The sequence below is a fragment of the Scyliorhinus torazame genome, chromosome 1, assembly GCF_047496885.1.
Source record: "Scyliorhinus torazame isolate Kashiwa2021f chromosome 1, sScyTor2.1, whole genome shotgun sequence".
Lineage (NCBI taxonomy): Eukaryota > Metazoa > Chordata > Chondrichthyes > Carcharhiniformes > Scyliorhinidae > Scyliorhinus > Scyliorhinus torazame.
Window position 1 is genome coordinate 280,677,093 of NC_092707.1, and position 18,174 is coordinate 280,695,266.

General features: G+C 49.8%; 1 protein-coding gene across 4 annotated transcripts in view; it reads left to right on the forward strand.

Moving 5' to 3' along the window:
* The window catches only part of LOC140421790 (uncharacterized), a 333,807-nt gene that overhangs the window by 1,778 nt on the left and 313,855 nt on the right, over positions 1 to 18,174 (forward strand). For 3 of the 4 annotated variants that reach the window (XM_072506679.1, XM_072506666.1, XM_072506655.1), the window contains exon 3: positions 16,958 to 17,059. The exons of the other annotated variant lie outside the window; for it this stretch is intronic. In XM_072506679.1, coding sequence (XP_072362780.1) covers positions 16,958 to 17,059 — 102 coding nt within the window. The remainder of the gene's footprint in view (positions 1 to 16,957; positions 17,060 to 18,174) is intronic. 4 annotated transcript variants of the gene reach the window in all.

Consider the following 18,174-nt stretch of genomic DNA (forward strand, 5'->3'; position numbering starts at 1 on the left):
TTGCTGCAAAGATTCCCTTCCCCCCCCCCCGCAAAAAATATACTTTATTCATAAAATTTGTAAAAATACACTCCGAATTGAATATTACATAGAACAGCATTTGTTCCCCATCCCTAATTGCCCTTGAACTGAGTGTCTTGCTCGGCCATTTTGAGGGCAGTTAATAGCCAATCACATTGGTGAGGACAGGAGTCACATGTAGGCCAGACCAGGTAAGGATGGCAGATTTCCTTCGCTAAAGGACATCAGTGAACAATTGATGATAGTTTCATGGTCACCATTACCGAGGCTCACTTTATGTTCCAGATTTATTAAGAAAATTTAGATCCCAACAGCTGCTGTCGGGGGATTCAAATCCATATCCCCTGAGCTTCTGGATTCCTACTCCAGTGGTATTACCACTACGCCATTGTCTTCCCTTATACTGCGAATTGCCAGACCTACTTTTCTGTTGTGAGTTTGAGTAATTAACGAGCAAATACAGAAACTTCATGATCCTGGGGTGATTAGACACGAGCTGCTGTTTTCACAAGGCTCACAGTGGAGCAGAACAAAGCATCCAGCAAACGTGTGATGATCAGCAATTTACGGGGTATAGCGACCACCCCACTGGTTGCTGGCTGACTTACACACTGCAGAACAGTGTGCACTGTTCAGACCCTGTTATTCCTGTTCCATTTCTGAGCCAGAAATGATCAGGGCTCACATGGGATCTGCAGCCAATTTTCCTGTCAGGAGTCCTCAAACCCCAATGTTCCCGATTGGAAAATTTATCCAAACGTGTAAGATAATGATTATACCCTGACAGGTTGCCCTGAATGCCACCAAGTGTTGCTGTTAAGGAGCAAATAAAACATTAGATCATGAATTAGGGGCTGGTTTAGCACAGGGCTAAATAGCTGGCTTTTAAAGCAGACCAATGCAGGCCAACAGCGCGGTCCAATTCCCATACCAGCCTCCCCGAACAGGTGCCGGAATGTGGCAACTAGGGGCTTTTCACAGTAATTTCATTTGAAGCCTACTTGTGACAATATACGATTTTCATTTAATTTCAAGCTGGAATTACAGTGCTGGGTGTTTTAGCTGCTCGGTGTCTTATGACCATTCTTGCATTCAATCTCTCTAATTAGAGAACTAACCCACTGAGCTGTTCATTGTGACCAGGAGGAGAAAACCAACATGTCGAGACTTGCCTGCTAACATGTCTGACACACTTAGCTCAAATCTTTTTTTTCATGTATTTTGTTCCAAACTTATTCAAACAGTTACAAAACATGAACAATCTGGGAAACATGCTTCCCATCACAGAATTCTACAGTTTGCACAGATTTCCCCCCTCCCCCCGCCCCCCCATTGTGGTGATATGCATTTGAGTTATATCATAGTTGGATGGTGTGCGAACTACAACCAGCAGGTGGCGGTACAGACACAGCATGCTGTCTTTAAACCAAGATCATGTGACCTGTGACTCCACTATAAAGGGAGATACATCCGGCCATGTTGGAAAGAAGCTAGAGAGGGTAATAAGGCATAAATGTGAATGACCAGTGCCAGGTGCAAGTTCCAGAGGAGTAGTTAGCACATTCCATGATAACAAGCTCTGTATCAGGTTGCTATCTTACCACACGAGACTTAATAAAGTATTCTGATTTGGACAAGTAGCAGTGAACATAGAACATACAGTGCAGAAGGAGACCATTCGGCCCATCGAGTCTCCACTGACCCACTTAAGCTATCACTTCCACCATATCCCCGTAACCCAATAACCCCTCCTAACCTTTGTGGTCACTAAGGGCAATTTACCATGTCCAATCCACCTAACCTGCACGTCATTGGACTGTGGGAGGAAACCAGAGCACCCGGAGGAAACCCACGCAGACAGGGGGGGAACGTGCAGACTCCGCACAGCCAGTGACCCAGCGGGTAATCGAACCTGGGACCCTGGCGCTGTGAAGCCACAGTGCTATCCACTTGTGCTGCCGTGCTGCCCGAGTTTGGTGGATTCTTTTTCAAAGTCCAAAGGACCAAACACCAACCCCCCCTCCTTCCCTCCCCCTCCCCGCGACGAACAGCTCCTCAAACATGTCCATGAAGAGCCCCCACCTTGCCTCAAAGCCCTCCGCTGAATCCCTCAGTTTATATTTAATCTTTTCCAAACTGAGAAAGTCATATAAGCCTCCTAGCCAGGCCGCCACCCCAGGCAGCATTGCCGAATGCCATTCCAACAAGATCCTTCGCCAGGAAACCAGATAAGAGAAGGCCACGACATCGGCCTTCCTCCTCCGTCAGCTCCAACTTCTCTGATATCCCAAATATCGCCACCATAGGGTCCGGCTCGACCTGCTCCCCCACAATCTTTGTTAGTGTCGTGACACACCCGCCCAGTATCTCTCAAGTTTCTTACAACCCCAGAACATATATGTGTGGTCCCCGCCAACACTTCTCGCACATGCCTGCACTCCCTGGAAGAACCCACTCTTTCTCATCCGAGTCATATGCACCCTATGTACCACCTTGAACTGTATCAGGCTAATTCTTGCGCATGAGGAAGTTGCATTTACCATGCGTAGTGCCTCACTCCACACTCCCTAGTTTATCGCCCATCCCAGCTCCCCCTCCCACTTCTCCTTATTCTTCACCATCTGCTCACCCCGCTGTTCTCCCGGCCATCCATATATGTCTGCGATCCTGCCCTCCCCTTCCATGTCCGGGAGCAGCAGCCACTCCAGTAGGACATATTTCAGCAGCTTGGGGAACTCTTTCCAGACCTTCCGTGCAAAGTCCCTTACCTATAAATATCTAAACTCGCTCCCTTTCTGGAGCTCTACTCTCTACCTCTTTTCCTTTATACTGGCAAGACTCTCTTCCAGATACAGATCCCTCACCAGTCCCGCTTCTCTCCACTTCCTATACATACCATCTTTCCCACCTTGGCTTAAATTTGTTGTTTTCGCACAAAGGCATTAACACCGACATCCCCTCTAACCTAAAATGACTCCTCAGCTCGTTCCACACCTTCACTGTGGATTGCACAATTGGGCTCTCCGTATATCTCTTTGGTGCCAGTGGCTGCGCTGCTGTCACCATTGCCCAGGCTGGACCCCCTACAGGATTCTTCCACCATCCTAACCCATTCTACCCGCTTTCCTTTCCACTGTTGCTCTGTTTACTTACTATAAATATAGCAGTCAATATGGTCACCTTTCTTAATCCTAATTATGTGTATACTTTCAGAGTCGCCAGGTATCTCTCGATACCGCCACAAGGTTCAACCCGAATACCGATCAAAGAGCCAATACAACAGTTAATTAGTTCATAATAGTCAATGGTATTTATTTACACACAGTATGATTTACTCATGCACAATAATACTACAAGCTAAGCTATCTCTATTGCTAACACCTATACTTAGCTTCGGGTGCCCACTTAGTCAGAGGAACAATGCCGTTGTTCGGATCTGAGGCTGTTGGGTTCGAAGAGGTAACAGGAGTACAGCTAAGGCCGTCCGTCTGGTAGCGAGCGTTGAACTTGAACTTACTTGCTTCTGGTGATGCAGGTGGATGGATCTCTCCGCTTGAGAGCCGAATCCAAGAGACTGAATCTCTGGTGGGGGTTCCTTCTTATACTTGGAGGGGCTTCGCGTGCTTTTAGGCGGGCCTTAAACTTGGTCCCAATTAGTTGGGCAGCTTCTTGATCATTGTCATCGATCTAAACCAATAAAGGGGTGGGTGCCCTGATGGCTGGGCGTGTCCTAAGTGGCCATTGGCCTTGCTTTGTGTCTTTCGGTTGGGGTAGTGGCGCCGGAATGTCTGAGACAGTATCGGCTACCTGAGCATTAGTCCTTTGTTCCTCGGAGATGGGCCATCAATATGTTAATCGACCCAGAGTTTTGATTCCGTCTGCTGACTGCTTTCCAAATATACATTCAGGCTCTGTGCCTGCTTGTTGCTTAGTATTGTCCACATTTCCCTATAGTCTCTGTGAGTGTCCATTTAGTGTTCTGAAAGTGGCCATCCCAGATGGCTACAACACTACCACCTCACCTCCACGTTCGCCGTCCAATAATAATGTAACATGTTTGGCAACGCAAATCCCTCCTTCTGCCTCTGCCTCTGTAACAGGACCCTCTTTTGGCTTCCGGTGGCGACCATGGAGTAAACGGTTGCACATTCAGCAGCTCTCACCCTTAGTGTTTTTTTAATGGTGTCGAGTACCTGGATGAGAAGTTCGCCTGGCATCGCAAGGAGTGTCCAGAAGACGTAACCCAGGTGATAGCCTCGATTAAGGAGGTGGTTGACTGGGTGGAGGAGAAAATGACGACCCAGGGACAGGAGATTCTAAAGTTGCAGGAGCAGGCGACTGAATGAGAGGAGGAGTCCACTGCAATGGCTTTGGAAATTAGCATTCTACAGGACAGCCAGAAACGACTGCTGGATAAGGTAGAAGACTTGGAGAACCGGTCTCGCAGGCAAAATATCCGAATCGTCGGGCCGCCAGAAGGAAAGGAGGGATCAGATGCGGGTACGTATGTGGGGAAGATGTTGCAGGAGATGGTCGGGTCCGATTTGTTTGACGAGCCGCTGGAAGTGGACCGGGCGCATAGGGTGCTCTTACATAAGCCCCAGGGTCGTGAGCCCCCGAGGGCCATGGTGGCGACGTTACATCGATCCCTCGACAAGGAGCGTATCATGAAGTGGGCCAGGCAGACAAAACGGTACATGTGGGAAGAATCAGAGATCCGGGTGTACCAAGACTGGGGACTAGAACTCGCAAAGAGGAGAGTAGTGTCAACAAAATTAAGGCGGCCCTGTTTGAGAAAGACATTAAATTCGGACGGTTATACCCGGCATGTCTTTGGGTGACCTACGAGAACCGGGATCTGTACTTTAATTCTCCGGAAGAGGTGGCTACTTTTATGAAAGACAATAATCTGGCTTAAGTACTTTTAAATTCTAACTGTGGTGGGCTGAGTTTGGGGGAAGGGACAGGGTGGCGAGGAGGTGAGAAAAATGGTTCTGTGTTTTGCTTTGTCTTGTTTAAAATTTCAGTCTTTTAATTCTGTGAGTTAAGTTGCGATGTTCGGGAAAAAAAGGGTTTTGGAGTTTTAAAAAAAATGTCTCTCTTTTCTCCTCTCCCGTCTTGTGTAATTTGATTTTGATTTATTGCTTTATGTACTGGATCACAGAGGAAAGAACTTTAAAGTTGCGATGGGGTGTGTTATTTTCTGTAAGAAAGTTGGTTGATTCTTGCATGCATAATTTTGCTTAAGCTGCTTGAAGCTTCTTCTATTGTGTTTGATTCTCTTTGAAGGTGATGGGACTGATAAGAATAGGTCAAAGGGGAGGGATAGAATCTGGCAATTTGGTTTAACGACTTTTAAACTCAAACTGTGGTGGGCTGAGTTTGGGGGAAGGGAAAGGGTGGCGAGGAGGTGAGAAAAATGGTTCTATGTTTTGCTTTATCTTGTTTAAAATTTCGGTCTTTCAATTCTGTGAGTTAAGTTGCGATGTTCAGGAAGAAAAGGGTTTTGGCATTTTAATTTTTTTTCTTTTTCTTTTCTCTCTTCTTGTGCAATTTGATTTTGATTTATTGCTTTATGTACTGGATTACAGAGGGAAGAACTTTTAACTTGCGATGGGGTGTTTTAGTTTCTGCGAGAAAGATGGTTGATTCTTGCATACATAATTTTGCTGAAGCTGCTTGAAGCTTCATCTTATGTGTTTGATTCTCTTTGAAGGTGATGGGACTGATAAGAATTGGTCAAAGGGGGAGGGATAGAATCTGCCAATCTGGTTTAACGACTTTTAAACTCAAACTGTGGTGGTCTGAGTTTGGGGGAAGGGACAGGGTGGCGAGGAGGTGAGAAAAATGGTTCTGTTTTCTGTTCACTCTTGTTTAAAATTTCAGTCTTTTTAATTCTGTGAGTTAAGTCGCGATGTTCAGGAAGAAAGTTTTTTTTTCCTCTTCTTCTTGTGTAATTTGATTTAGATTTATTGAATAATGTACAAGACTTTTAAGTTGCGACGGGGTGTTTTCCTTTCTGTTAGAAAGATGGTTGATTCTTGCAGGCATAATTTTGCTTAAGCTGCTTGAAACTTCTTCTATTGTGTTTGATTTTGTTTGAAGGTGATGGAACTGATAAGAATCGGTTAAAGGGGGAGGGGTTTGCCTCGTTGCCTGCGCGTTGGGGGATGGTTTGTTTGCTTTTTGGGATTGTTGTTACTGTGTTGAGTGCTTGTGTTATTGCTAGGTGTGATAGAATCTGGCGTTCGGCAGATTTTTTGACGCCAGAGGGTGGGAGATGCTGAGCTAGCTGGATATCTGGTTCACGGGAGCAAAGTGGGGGGAGAGCTGAGGAAAGACGAAGTGGGAGGGGGGGGAGGGGGGCGGGAGGGAGGTACTGCTGATGGGTAAGGGACAGTTAGGAGACTGGAGATGGAGATCAGATGGTAGTCGCCGCCGAGGGGCGGATCAAGTGAGGTGCGGAACACGGGCTAGGAGCTGGCCCAGGAAAGGTCATAGTTGACCAAAAGGAGAGGGGGGCAAAAGCCCCCACTACCAGACTGGTTACATGGAATGTTCGTGGACTGAACGGGTCGGTTAAGAGAGCCCGTGTGTTTGCACACCTGAGACAGTTAAAAGCTTCAATGAAGTTACTGTGAAAAGCCCCTAGTCACCACATTCCGGCGCCTGTTCGGGGAGGCTGGTACGGGAATCGAACCGTGCTGCTGGCCTGCCTTGGTCTGCTTTAAAAGCCAGCGATTTAGCCCAGTGTGCTAAACCAGCCCCTGAGGAGCTCCTGAAGGAGCATCAGAGTCTTCAAATGGAGTTTGGGCTCCTTTCCACAGGAAAGGCGGAGGGTCAGCTGAGGAGGGTAAAAAGGGCAATATATGAGCATGGGGAGAAAGCTAGCAGGATGCTGGCGCATCAGCTGAGGAAACAGGAGGCGGCGAGAGAAATAGGGAAAATAAAGGGTTTGAGGGGTAAGACGGTGACGGACCCGGGGGCGGTGACTGAAGTGTTCCGGGAATTTTATAGCCAAATATACGAGTCGAAACCCCCGGTTGGGAAGGAGGGCATGAATCAATTCCTGGGGAGGCTAGAGTTCCCAAAGGTAAATGAGGAGCTGGTGGAGGCCCTGGGTGACCCGATTGGGCTTGGGGAGGTGATAGATGGACTGGGGGCGATGCAATCGGGTAAAGCCCCGGGACCTGATGGATTCCCAGTGGAATTTTATAAGAAGTTCTCTGGGTTACTGGGACCGCTCCTGGTTAAGGCTTTCAACGAGTCCAAGGAGCTGGGAGTACTCCCCCCAACGTTATCACAGGCATCAATTTCTCTCATCCTGAAGCGAGACAAGGATCCAGAGAGCTGTGGATCGTACAGGCCAATCTCCCTGGCCACTCGAATTGAGGATTGTGTCCTGGAGATAATTGGGGAGGATCAGATGGGATTTGTAAAGGGCAGGCACCTGACATCCAACATTGGACGGCTTCTTAATGTAATTATGATGCCAGTGGAGGGGCGCAAGGCTGAGGTGGTAGTTGCCATGGACGCGGAGAAGGCTTTCGACTGAGTGGAGTGGAAGTATATATGGGATATTTTAGGCAGGTTTGGGTTTGGGCAGGGATTTGTGGAGTGGGACCAGCTATTGTACTAGGCCCCGGTGGAAAATGTAAGAACTAACCAAGTTTGGTTAGAATACTTCAGTCTTTGTCGGGGGACAAGGCAGGGATGCCCACTCTCCCCATTACTGTTTGCCATGGCCATAGAACCCTTAGCAATGGCTCTGAGAGCAGCGAATACCTGGGGGGGGGGTATAGTGAGGGGGGACGGGACGGGGGATGGGGGCACAGGGTCTCTCTCTATGCGGATGATTTGCTGCTTTATATCACAGACCCGGTGGGGGGATGACCGAAATCATGGAGGTATTAGGAGAATTTGGGCGATTTTCAGGCTATAAGTTAAATATGGGAAAGAGCGAGATGTTCGTGATTCAGGCACGGGGGCAGGAAAGGAGGCTAAAGGAGCTACCTTTTAAAGTGGTTGAGAAGAGTTTTAGGTATCTGGGGATTCAAGTGGCCAAGGATTGGGGGCAGCTTCACAAGTTAAATTTGGGCAAAGCAGTGGAGCAAATGAGAAGGGATTTCCGTAGATGGGACATGCACAGTGAAGGTGACGGTCCTTCCGAGACTGGTTTTCTTTTTTCAATGTCTCCCGACTTTTGTCCCAAAGGCTTTTTTCAGAAATATGAATGTGGCGATATCAAGGTTTATATGTGTGGGTAAAACCCTGAGAGTAAAGAGGACACTCCTGGAACGGGCCCGCGGGGAAGGGGGATTGGCTCTCCCGAGCTTTATTAACTATTATTGGGCTGCCAACATATCGATGGTCAGGAAGTGGGTAGTGGGGGAGGGGTCGGTCTGGGAGCGGATGGAGGCAGCATCCTGCAAAGGTACGAGGCTGGAGGCTTTACTGACGGCGCCCCTGCCGTTCTCGTCGGCTCGGTACTCAACAAGTCCTGTGGTGCTGGCAGCCCTGAGGGTGTGGGGGCAATGGAGGCAGCATACGAGACTGGAGGGATAGTCAGTGTGGTTACCGATCTGTGACAATCACCGGTTTGTCCCGGGGGGGCTGGATGGAGGCTTTAAGGAATGGCAGCGGGTAGGGATTGAGATGTTTGGGAATCTATTCATCCAGGACGGCTTTCCGACCTTGGAGACATTAGAGGAGGAGTTTGATTTGCCGGGTGGGAACGGGTTTCGGTATCTTCAAGTGCGGGACTTTGTACGGAGACAGGTCCCAGCTTTCCTCGCCTCCCCCTGAGGGGACTACAGGATAAAGTGCTGTCAAAAACAGAGGTTGGAGGTGGGAAGGTTTCGGAGATATACAGGGAATTGTTAGAGTGGGAAGGGGCCCCTATCAGAGAGGTGAAGAGGAAGTGGGAAGAAGAGCTAAGTGGGGAGCTGGAAACTGAACTGTGGGAAAAAGTCTTGAAAAGGGTAAATGAATCCTCATCCTGTGCTAGACTTAGCTTGATTCAGTTCAAGGTAGTCCACAGGGCCCACATAACGGTAGCCCGGATGAGTAGGTTCTTCGAGGAGGTGGAGGACAGATGTGGGCAATGTGGGGGTAGCCCAGCCAACCATGTTCATATGTTTTGGGCATGTCCGAAACTGAGGGAATTCTGGCAGGGATTTGCGGATGTTATGTCGGAAGTCCTGGAAGGTAGGGTAACTCCGAATCCAGAATTGGCAATATTTGGGGTGTCGGAAGATCCGGGGGCAAAGGGGTGGAGGGAGGCCAATATCCTCCCTGGTGACCCGGAGACGGATCTTGCTGAGATGGAGGGACTCGGAGCCCCCGATATCAGGAGTGTGGGTCAGTGATATGGTAGAGTTTCTCAGTCTGGAGAAAATTAAGTTCGCTCTGAGAGGATCAATACAGGGATTCGCCCGGAGTTGGCAGCCGTTCATCGATTTCTTCAACAAAAATTGAACGTCAGCAGTAAAGGGGGAAAGGGAAAAAGTGGGGGGGGGGGAGAGGAAAATAGGAGGCATGGTAATGTTAAATAAGGACAGGGAATTTAGTATACGGGTAATTGGGGATAGGGCGGGAGAAGTGGGGGGAAGTGGTTTATTGTTTGTTGTTATTTTAGGGGGTATTTTGTGCGTCGAGCTGCGCGGTTGTTTTAGAAATGTCAATATGTTAAATTCTGAAAATTACAAATGCTTCAATAAAATATTTTCTAACAAAAAAAAAACAGGATCCTCTTTACCCTTTGCATCATTCCCGCCCACACAAACTCTGAAATAATCATATCCAGTTTCTGGAAAAAGGCCTTTGGTACAAATATCAGGGGCGGGATTTTCCGACCCCCCGCCTGGGGGCGGCGTGAATCCCGCCCCCGCCGGCTGCTGAATTCTCCGGCGCCGGGGATTTGGCGGGGGCGGGAATCGCGCGCAACGGTCGGCGGCCGCTGGCAGCGGACCCCCCAGTGATTCTCCGGCCCGCGATGCGCTGAGTGGCCGCCCGTTTGTTGCCGGTCCCGCCGGTGTAAATTAAAGTAGGTCCTGACCGCCGGGACCTGGCGGCGCCGGCGGCCTCCGGGGTTCTCGGGGGGGGGGGGGGGGAGCGGGGGTATCTGGCCCCGGGAGGTGCCCCCACGGTGGCCTGGCCTGTGATCAGGGCCTACCGATCTGCGGGCAGGCCTGTTCCGTGGGGGCACTCTATTCTTCCGCATCGGCAGCTGTAGCGGTCCGCCATTGCCGGTGCGGAAACAAAGCCCTCTGCGCATGCGCTGGGATGACGCCAGCAAACGCTGGCGCTCCCGCGCATGCGCCAACTCGCACCGGCCAGCGGAGGCCCTTCACTGCCGGTTGGCGTGGCGCCAACCCCTTTCACCGCTGGCCGGCGCAACGCAAACCACTCCGGGGCCGGCCTAGCCCCTGAAGGTGCGGAGGATTCCTTCACTCCTTCCCGCCGGAGTTGCCCGCCCCGCCGATTATGGCAGAATTCCGCCCCAGGATCGTCTGGAATATGAATGGGGACCTTAGCAGGACATTCATCTTCACCACTTGGACCCTCTCTGTCAGAGTCAGATGCAGTGTTTCCCATCTCTTAAAATCTTCCCTAACCTCCTCCACCAGCTTTGTTAAATTCCATTTATGCAACATCGCCCACTATCCCATTACCTGGATCCCAGGTATCTGAACCTGTCTCTAGCTACCTTGAATGGCAGCCCCCCTAGGCTGGCTCTTTGACACAATTCATTCAACGGGAACACCTCACTTTTCCCGATGTTTAATTTATATCCCGTGAACGCCCCGAACGTCCCCAACAAGCCCATAATCCTCCCCATGCTCTCCAGCGGGTCCGACACGTACAGTAACAGGTTGTCCACACATAACGACACCTGATGCTCCCTACTTCCCGTTGTAATCCCTTGCCACACTGCCAACCCCTTGAGGGCTGTTGCTAGGAGTTCTATTGCTAGCACGAACAGCAGCAGCGACAGCGGGCATCCCTGCCTTGTTCCCCTGTGTAACCCGAGACTTTGTGAGCTCATATCGTTAGTCTGTATGCTCACCACCGGTGCCACATATAACAGACGCACCTCTTCCATCCTCCCCACCACCAACTTAGCCAACACTTTTACATCCATACTTAACAGCGAAATGGGCCTGTATGACCCATAATTCTCACGGGTCCTTCCCCTTCTTCAGTATTAATGTGATCATTGCCTGCGTCATCATCTCTGGCAGCTCCCCCTTCTCCAGGACCTCACTAAACGACCCCAGCAGATGTGGTGCCGGTTCCTTTGCAAACTCCTTATAAAATTCTGCCAGGTAACCCATCCGGCCCCGGGGTCTTTCCTGACTTCATCCCCCTTTTGCTGTCCAATCCTCCCTCAGCCCCAAAGGCTCCTCCAGTACCTGCCTTTTCTCTTCCTCCAGCTGTGGGAACTCCAGCTCATCCCAAAACTTCCCCATGTCCCCCTCTTCATCCCCCAGGATCCACCCTGTCCAGTTCCTTATAGTATTCCCTAAACATCTCATTTATCTTCCCCGATTCCAACACTACCTCCCCTGTCTCTGTCAATATTTCCCTGGTCATGACCAGTGCACTCTATCCACCTCTGGGGCCTTGTCAAGCACCCCCTCCACCACCAGCCCTGCCAACATCCTTGAAACATACCTCGTGGCGCTTGTGCCTTCCACTCCTTTAGGCAGGCCCACTATCCATAGATTCTACCTTCTAGACCTATTCTCTTGCTCTTCCAGCTTTGCTCTCAACGTCTTGCAAAGGTTTCCTAAGAGCCCCACCTCCGCCTCCAATGCCACCACCTGATCGCTGTGGCCCAACATCATCTTCTCGATCTCTCGGTCTGTGACCCCTGTGACTCCAGAGACTTTCGACCCTCTCCATCGTGCCTTTCAGGGGTGCCGCAGCCACTTCGATGGCCTTCAATCGATCCTCCTGCATCTCGTTCCTCTGCTGGTGGAACTCTTCCTTGATGAAGGCCATCAACTGTTCCATCTGGGGTTTTCCAACCTGCACTGACCCTGCCCCCTCCACCATCTTTCCAATAGCTGCTGCGCCACAGGTTTCTTCCAGCTCCTTGGCCAGGTCTTTCACCTTCTGCCGGGTTTGATAACCAGCAGACATACCACTCCCGGGGGAAACCTCTCCTCCGACCTTCAGTTACACTTTTCCGTCGAGATTTCTCCCCTTTGTGGGTAAAAAGAGCTTTTTCTATGCCTTCGAGCAGGAGCTTCTCTGTGTGCGACCACTCACACCATGGCCATCACCGGAAGTTCACTTATCTTGAATTTAGTGTTAAAACACAGTTTGGCTTGCAAAACAATTGGAGCATTCACATTTCTATAATCTTGTTTTAGCCACTGATTAAGGCTACTGTAATATTGCTATATTTGCATTGATTTGAAATGGCACCCTTCAACATGAAAATCTATAATAATTCATAAGCCTACTGGCCACACCAAAGATCCATGCTACAGGAGACTATCTCACTGTGGCTTAACTTTTAACTCCAACCTATGACCAAAGGTCCCTAAGCTGAAACGAGTGCTTGACTCACTGCCAACAACGTCACGCATTTTGTGGGGCAGCTATACAGTGCTTTTGTTTTTATTTTCTCGGCATAAATTGACCTTACCTTGGACGCTTTAATACTTGAGCTATTGACAATGATGAGACACGATGGGGACTGGGTTGGAGGGGGAGGGAGATGAATTGCACTTGCATTCAAAATCAGGTGCAAAGTCCCCCTCTTTGTGCTGGGCTCTTTCTGGCCTGAGGTTTGGGCCTCGTTCAAATGTCACCTCGTGAGCTTCCGGTGTCAAATGGATGCCCCAATGCAACTCGACAGTCCGGGAGACTGGGAAATCAGCCAGGTCAGGTTTTGGGATGGGAGAGATTTGTAGAAAAGGGGTGGGGATCTCAAATTGGCTGGCACTGAAGCAAGCAATGTACACTAGATGACATTCAACAAAAATGCATCTCCCATGGCCCCACTCTTTCAACTCTCCTTCTCTTGCGACTTTCCTCTCACCTGAAGGCATCAAATCCTTGCTGGAGAATTGCTATAGGCAGCAGTTATCTCCATTGTCCATGGTGCCAGTGTGGATTCATGCTCCTTGTCCAGAAGGGACTGGGACTTCCAAATCCCTTACAAACCAACTCCTCACCTTTTCCGCATTTGCCGCCCAAGAATAATATAATTAATTCAGGAGGCCCAGCCCCCCTGCTTGCCGCCGTCTCTGCAGGACCACCTTCTTAACCCTGGCTACCTTCCCCCCCCCTAAAACCCAAAATAAATGAAGTGACCGACTTGTCCACATCCTTAAAGAATGCCTTTGGCAAAAAGACCGGCAGGCACTGAAATAAGCACAAAAATCACGGCAGCACATTCATTTTAATCGCCTAGACCCGACCTCCAATGACAGAGGGAGGTTGTCCCACCTTGCCAAATCCGTTTACACACTCCCCACCAAACTAGTAAAATTGTACCTCGGGAGCCCCCCGTCCCACGCCACCTGGACCCCCAAGTACCTGAAGTGGGTTGCTGCCCTGCGAAATGGCAGCCCTCCCACTGCCGGCCAGGACACCACAAATTATTCATTCTTCACCAGGTTCAATTTTATAACGTGAAAAAGACCCAGATGTTGGGAGAAGTCCCATTACATTCCCCACCGATGTACCCGGCTCTGAAATATATGGCAATAAATTGTCCGCATACATAAATACCCTGGGCGGGGTTCTCCGTAGCCTGTCACTGAAATTGTGTTCGCCGATCGGGCGGAGAATAGGCTCCGACGCCGAAATCCTGGCTTGCGCCTATTTGACGGCGTTCAGCCATGCTCCGCCTACTCTGAAATGGCATCATCGTGACATGCGCCGCGTGCAGTTGCAATGCCGTTAGCGCCTGATTGGCCGGCCCACCTGTGATGCTCCGCCCCCGATGGGCCGATGTCCTGATGACGCGGGACACATGTGGTCCCACAAATCGTGAACCCGGTGTACCGGTCGCGGACTGTGTCCAGCGCCACCACATTTGGCCGGGATCTGTGCCACTGGCCGGGGGGGGGGGCTTCTGCGAGGGCTGGAGGGACTTGTGGGGGGTGGCCAGGAGATGGCCAGGGGGTGGGCTGTGGTTGTCGTGGATGGCGGGTTGGGTCCGCGCACAGCCAGCGCCATGTTGTACGGTGCGACCACTGCAGGTCATCTGCTGTGCGCATGCACGGCCTGGGACCCGGCCATTCTCCGGCTGTTTTCGGCACGGGAGCAGGGGTTTCAGTCGGTGCCAGTGCTAGCCCCTCATCAGTGCCGGAACCAGTGAGGGGTTCGGGCAGATTTTTTGGTTGTAAAAGACCACGCATGCTCCACTGAAATGGAGAATCCAGCTCCCTACGTTACATCCCCCTACCGTACTATTCCCTTCCACAGTCCAGAGCTCCAAAAGCAATCGCCAAAGGCTCTTTCGCTAATCCAGAGAAGACATAGGACACTCCTGCCTTGTCCCCCGGTGCAAAGCAAAGTAACCCGAACTCATGTTATTTGTGTGGACACTTGTCATCAGTTCCTTATATAGTAGCTGTGCCCATTCCGTAAATCTCGGCCCAATCTCGAACCTCTCAAGAACCACCATCAAGTGCCCCCATTCTACCCGAACTAACGCCTTTTCCGCATCAACCACCTCTGTCTCCTTTCCCTCAGCCGGCGTCATGATTACATTTAGTACCCTCCTGATAGTCGAAAATAGCTGCCTTCCTTTCATGAACCCTGGACCTGGCCCGCCCCGTCCCTTTGTTGCCATCGAACCTCTCCTCCCTCCCAGAATTCCCCATCCACCCATTTGAAAAAACCTCTCCCAGTATCGGTCCCCTTCCCCCACTTTTCACATCTCCTGGACCCATCAAAACCTGATCGGCCTGCCTCCAATGGCCGCAGTCCCTTCCCCCCCCCCCACCCGTTCACTAGCCAGCTTGAGCTTGCTAGTATGGAGGCCCCCGCCCAGGCCCCACTCCCCACCAATCCCCTCCCCCCCTACCCGATCCCAGGAAAACAAAGAAATCCCCTTCAGACAAACAAACCCAGTGCAAACACACAAATCCCAGAAAACCGTCATTGCAAAAAATCCAAACTCCTACTGTTGTGTTATGCTTCTTCAGGTAGCATAAGCTGCTTCCTCGATGTGCACTCTGACAAAGGAAGGTTCAGACTTGGAGATAGGTTTAACACATTTATTGAACAGTTAACAATTCTCCTACTTGAGTTCGCCTCTCCTGCTAATCTAACTATAGTAACTCAATCTACCTAACCAGTCTGCTCTAATCCACGTGTGGGTGTGATGCATCCGATCTGCCCCTGTCTCTCACTGAGTGTCGCCTGTGGAAAAGAGAAAGAGCATGTGTGCCCTGTCCTTTTATATGGGTAGCCCCCTTGTGGTAGTGTCACCTCTGGGTGTGTCTTGACTGCCCATTGGTCGTGTCCTATCTTACTGACCTATTGGTGGAATGTGTGTGTGTCATGATGTCTCTGGTGCTCCCTCTAGTGTTTATTTAGTCCCAGTGTATTTACATTAACCCCTTGTGTATTTACAGTGATGCATATCACCACACCTACCTTACTCAAACTGGTAGTTTCACCCCATTTAACACAAATAACAACATGAAAAAAATAGAACCATATATAATCTTCCACTCCCTACCCTCAGTCGAAGACCAATCCTCACTTCTTCCCCAGTCCTTCTACCTTATAAACGCCTCCGCCGCTTCCACTGTCTCAAAGTAAAAGTCTTTGGAGTTGTAGGTCACCCTCAACTTAGCTGGGTACACTATGCCGAACTGCACCCTGCTGTTATACAGTGCGGTCTTCACTTGGCCGAAGGCCGCCCGCCTCCTCGCCAACTCCATGGTTAAGTCCTGGTATATACATATACCAGCCCCAGCCCACTGCACCTCCTGCTTCTGCTTCGTCCAACTCAGGACCTTCTCATTCATGTGGTACCTGTGAAAACAAATAATCACCACTCTTGGTGGCTCATTCGCCTTCAGTATAGGCCTCAACGACCGATAAGCCTGATCAAGTTCATACCGGGAGGGAACTTCCCCCTCCTCCAACAGTTCCGCCAACATCTTGGCAAAGTACTTAGTCGGCCTCGGGCCCTCCACCCCTTCGCGCAGGCCCACAATTCTCAGATTTTACCGCCTAGATCTATTTTCCAGGTCTTCCACCTTTGCTCCCAGACCTTTGTTGGCCTCCACCACCCTCTGCAGTTCTGAACCCATTGAGGTGAGCTGATCGCTGTGTGATGACAAGGCCTCCTCCACCCCCTTCAGTCTCTCACCCTGCTCCCACACCACGCCCGATGTTCTCGACACCGCCGCTTTCACCGGAGCAATCGCGTCCTCCACCAGCACTTTAATGCCGCCATCATCTGCTTCCTCATCACCTCCATGTGCTTAGCAAACTGCTTTTCAAACTCCACAACCATCACTTCGGTCATCTTTTCTGCCATGAACAGTGTGGCCTGACCCATGACCCAGCCTTCACCATCGTTCCAGTTGCCAAGCTGACCCTTTCGCTCGCCAGTGAACCGTCACTCGCCCCCTTCTTCATGTCAGCTTTCTTTTGGTTTTTGGACATCCCCCTCCTTCCTTATCTTCCTGCAACTAGTCATTGAAAAATTGCCCCGGGACCGGGCATTAAATTCTAAAAAATCAAGCCTCGAGCAGGAGCCACCGAACATGCGACTTCTCCCTACATGCCGCCATCGGACGTCCCCCGCTGCTCTGGTTTTGAGCACGCTCGAGTTTCTGGTACCCTCATAAATTATAAATTGGCATTAAATTAATCAATTCCCCAAATCGAAAAGTATTGAAATGATGCTGGCATTACTCATAAAACATTGTGTAAAACCTTTGTCTTTCAGCAAGGCTCTCCCCTGAAATTTACTCACATTTCTGCTGTGCCACCACTTTTTCGTAGGCGAAGCCTTGAACGAGCAAAAACTTCAGTGGAATATCAACGTTATGTGAGTGTTACATTCCTGGGTTTAAGTAATATATGTTGTTACTAACTGTAGATGATGTTGAAGAACACTCGAGTCTTCGAAGTAAACAAAGAATTTATTAAGTAATGATAAAACTAATAAATGAGTTCGACACTCCACTGAATTAACTCCAATAATAAAGTAAGATAAATAACTTTACAAACTGTATCTAAGCTACATGTGGTGTCTAGGCTGTGATCTTACTCTGCTACACTGCTGCTATCTGATAACTCCTGCATGGAAAAAAAGCTAGAGCTGGGAGCTCAGTTATATAGTGGGTTTTGTAATGCCCTCTAGTGGTAATGTTACAGCTAGGTGTTGTGATTAACACCTGTGGATAGCACAATTGCTTCACAGCTCCAGGGTCCCAGGTTCGATTCCTGGCTTGGGTCACTGTCTGTGCGGAGTCTGCATATCCTCCCTGTGTGTGCGTGGGTTTCCTCCGGGTGCTCCGGTTTCCTCCCACAGTCCAAAGATGTGCAGGTTAGGTGGATTGGCCGTGATAAATTGCCCTTAGTGTCCAAAATTGCCCTTAGTGTTGGGTGGGGTTACTGGGTTATGGGGATAGGGTGGAGGTGTTGACCTTGGGTAGGGTGCTCTTTCCAAGAGCCGGTGCAGACTCGATGGGCCGAATGGCCTCCTTCTGCACTGTTAGTTCTATGATAATCTATGAAACCGTTTAGTTACATGTCTGTCTACATATCATTATAGTGAGTACTAAATGTACAGCTCAATTTTAACTATGGCCATGTTCAGGACTTGTGGGGGAAAGGGTGGAGCAGGCAGGATGGATGTGTTTCAAAATAAGGGGTCGCCAGTTTAAAACAGAGATAAGGAGAAATTATTTTCTCTCAGAGAGTTGCTCAAAAGGTGATGAAAGCAGAATCTTTGAATACTTTTAAGGCAGAGCGAGATCGATCCTCGATGAACAAGGGGGTGAAAGGTTATCAGGGGTTGGCATAAGTGTGGTGTTGAGGTTACAATCAGATCAGCCGTGATCTTATTGAATGGCGGAGCCAGCTCGACGGGCTGAATGGCCTACTCCTATTTGTATGTTTCTAAAATATCTTGGAAATGACCAACGTTAACCAGTTCAT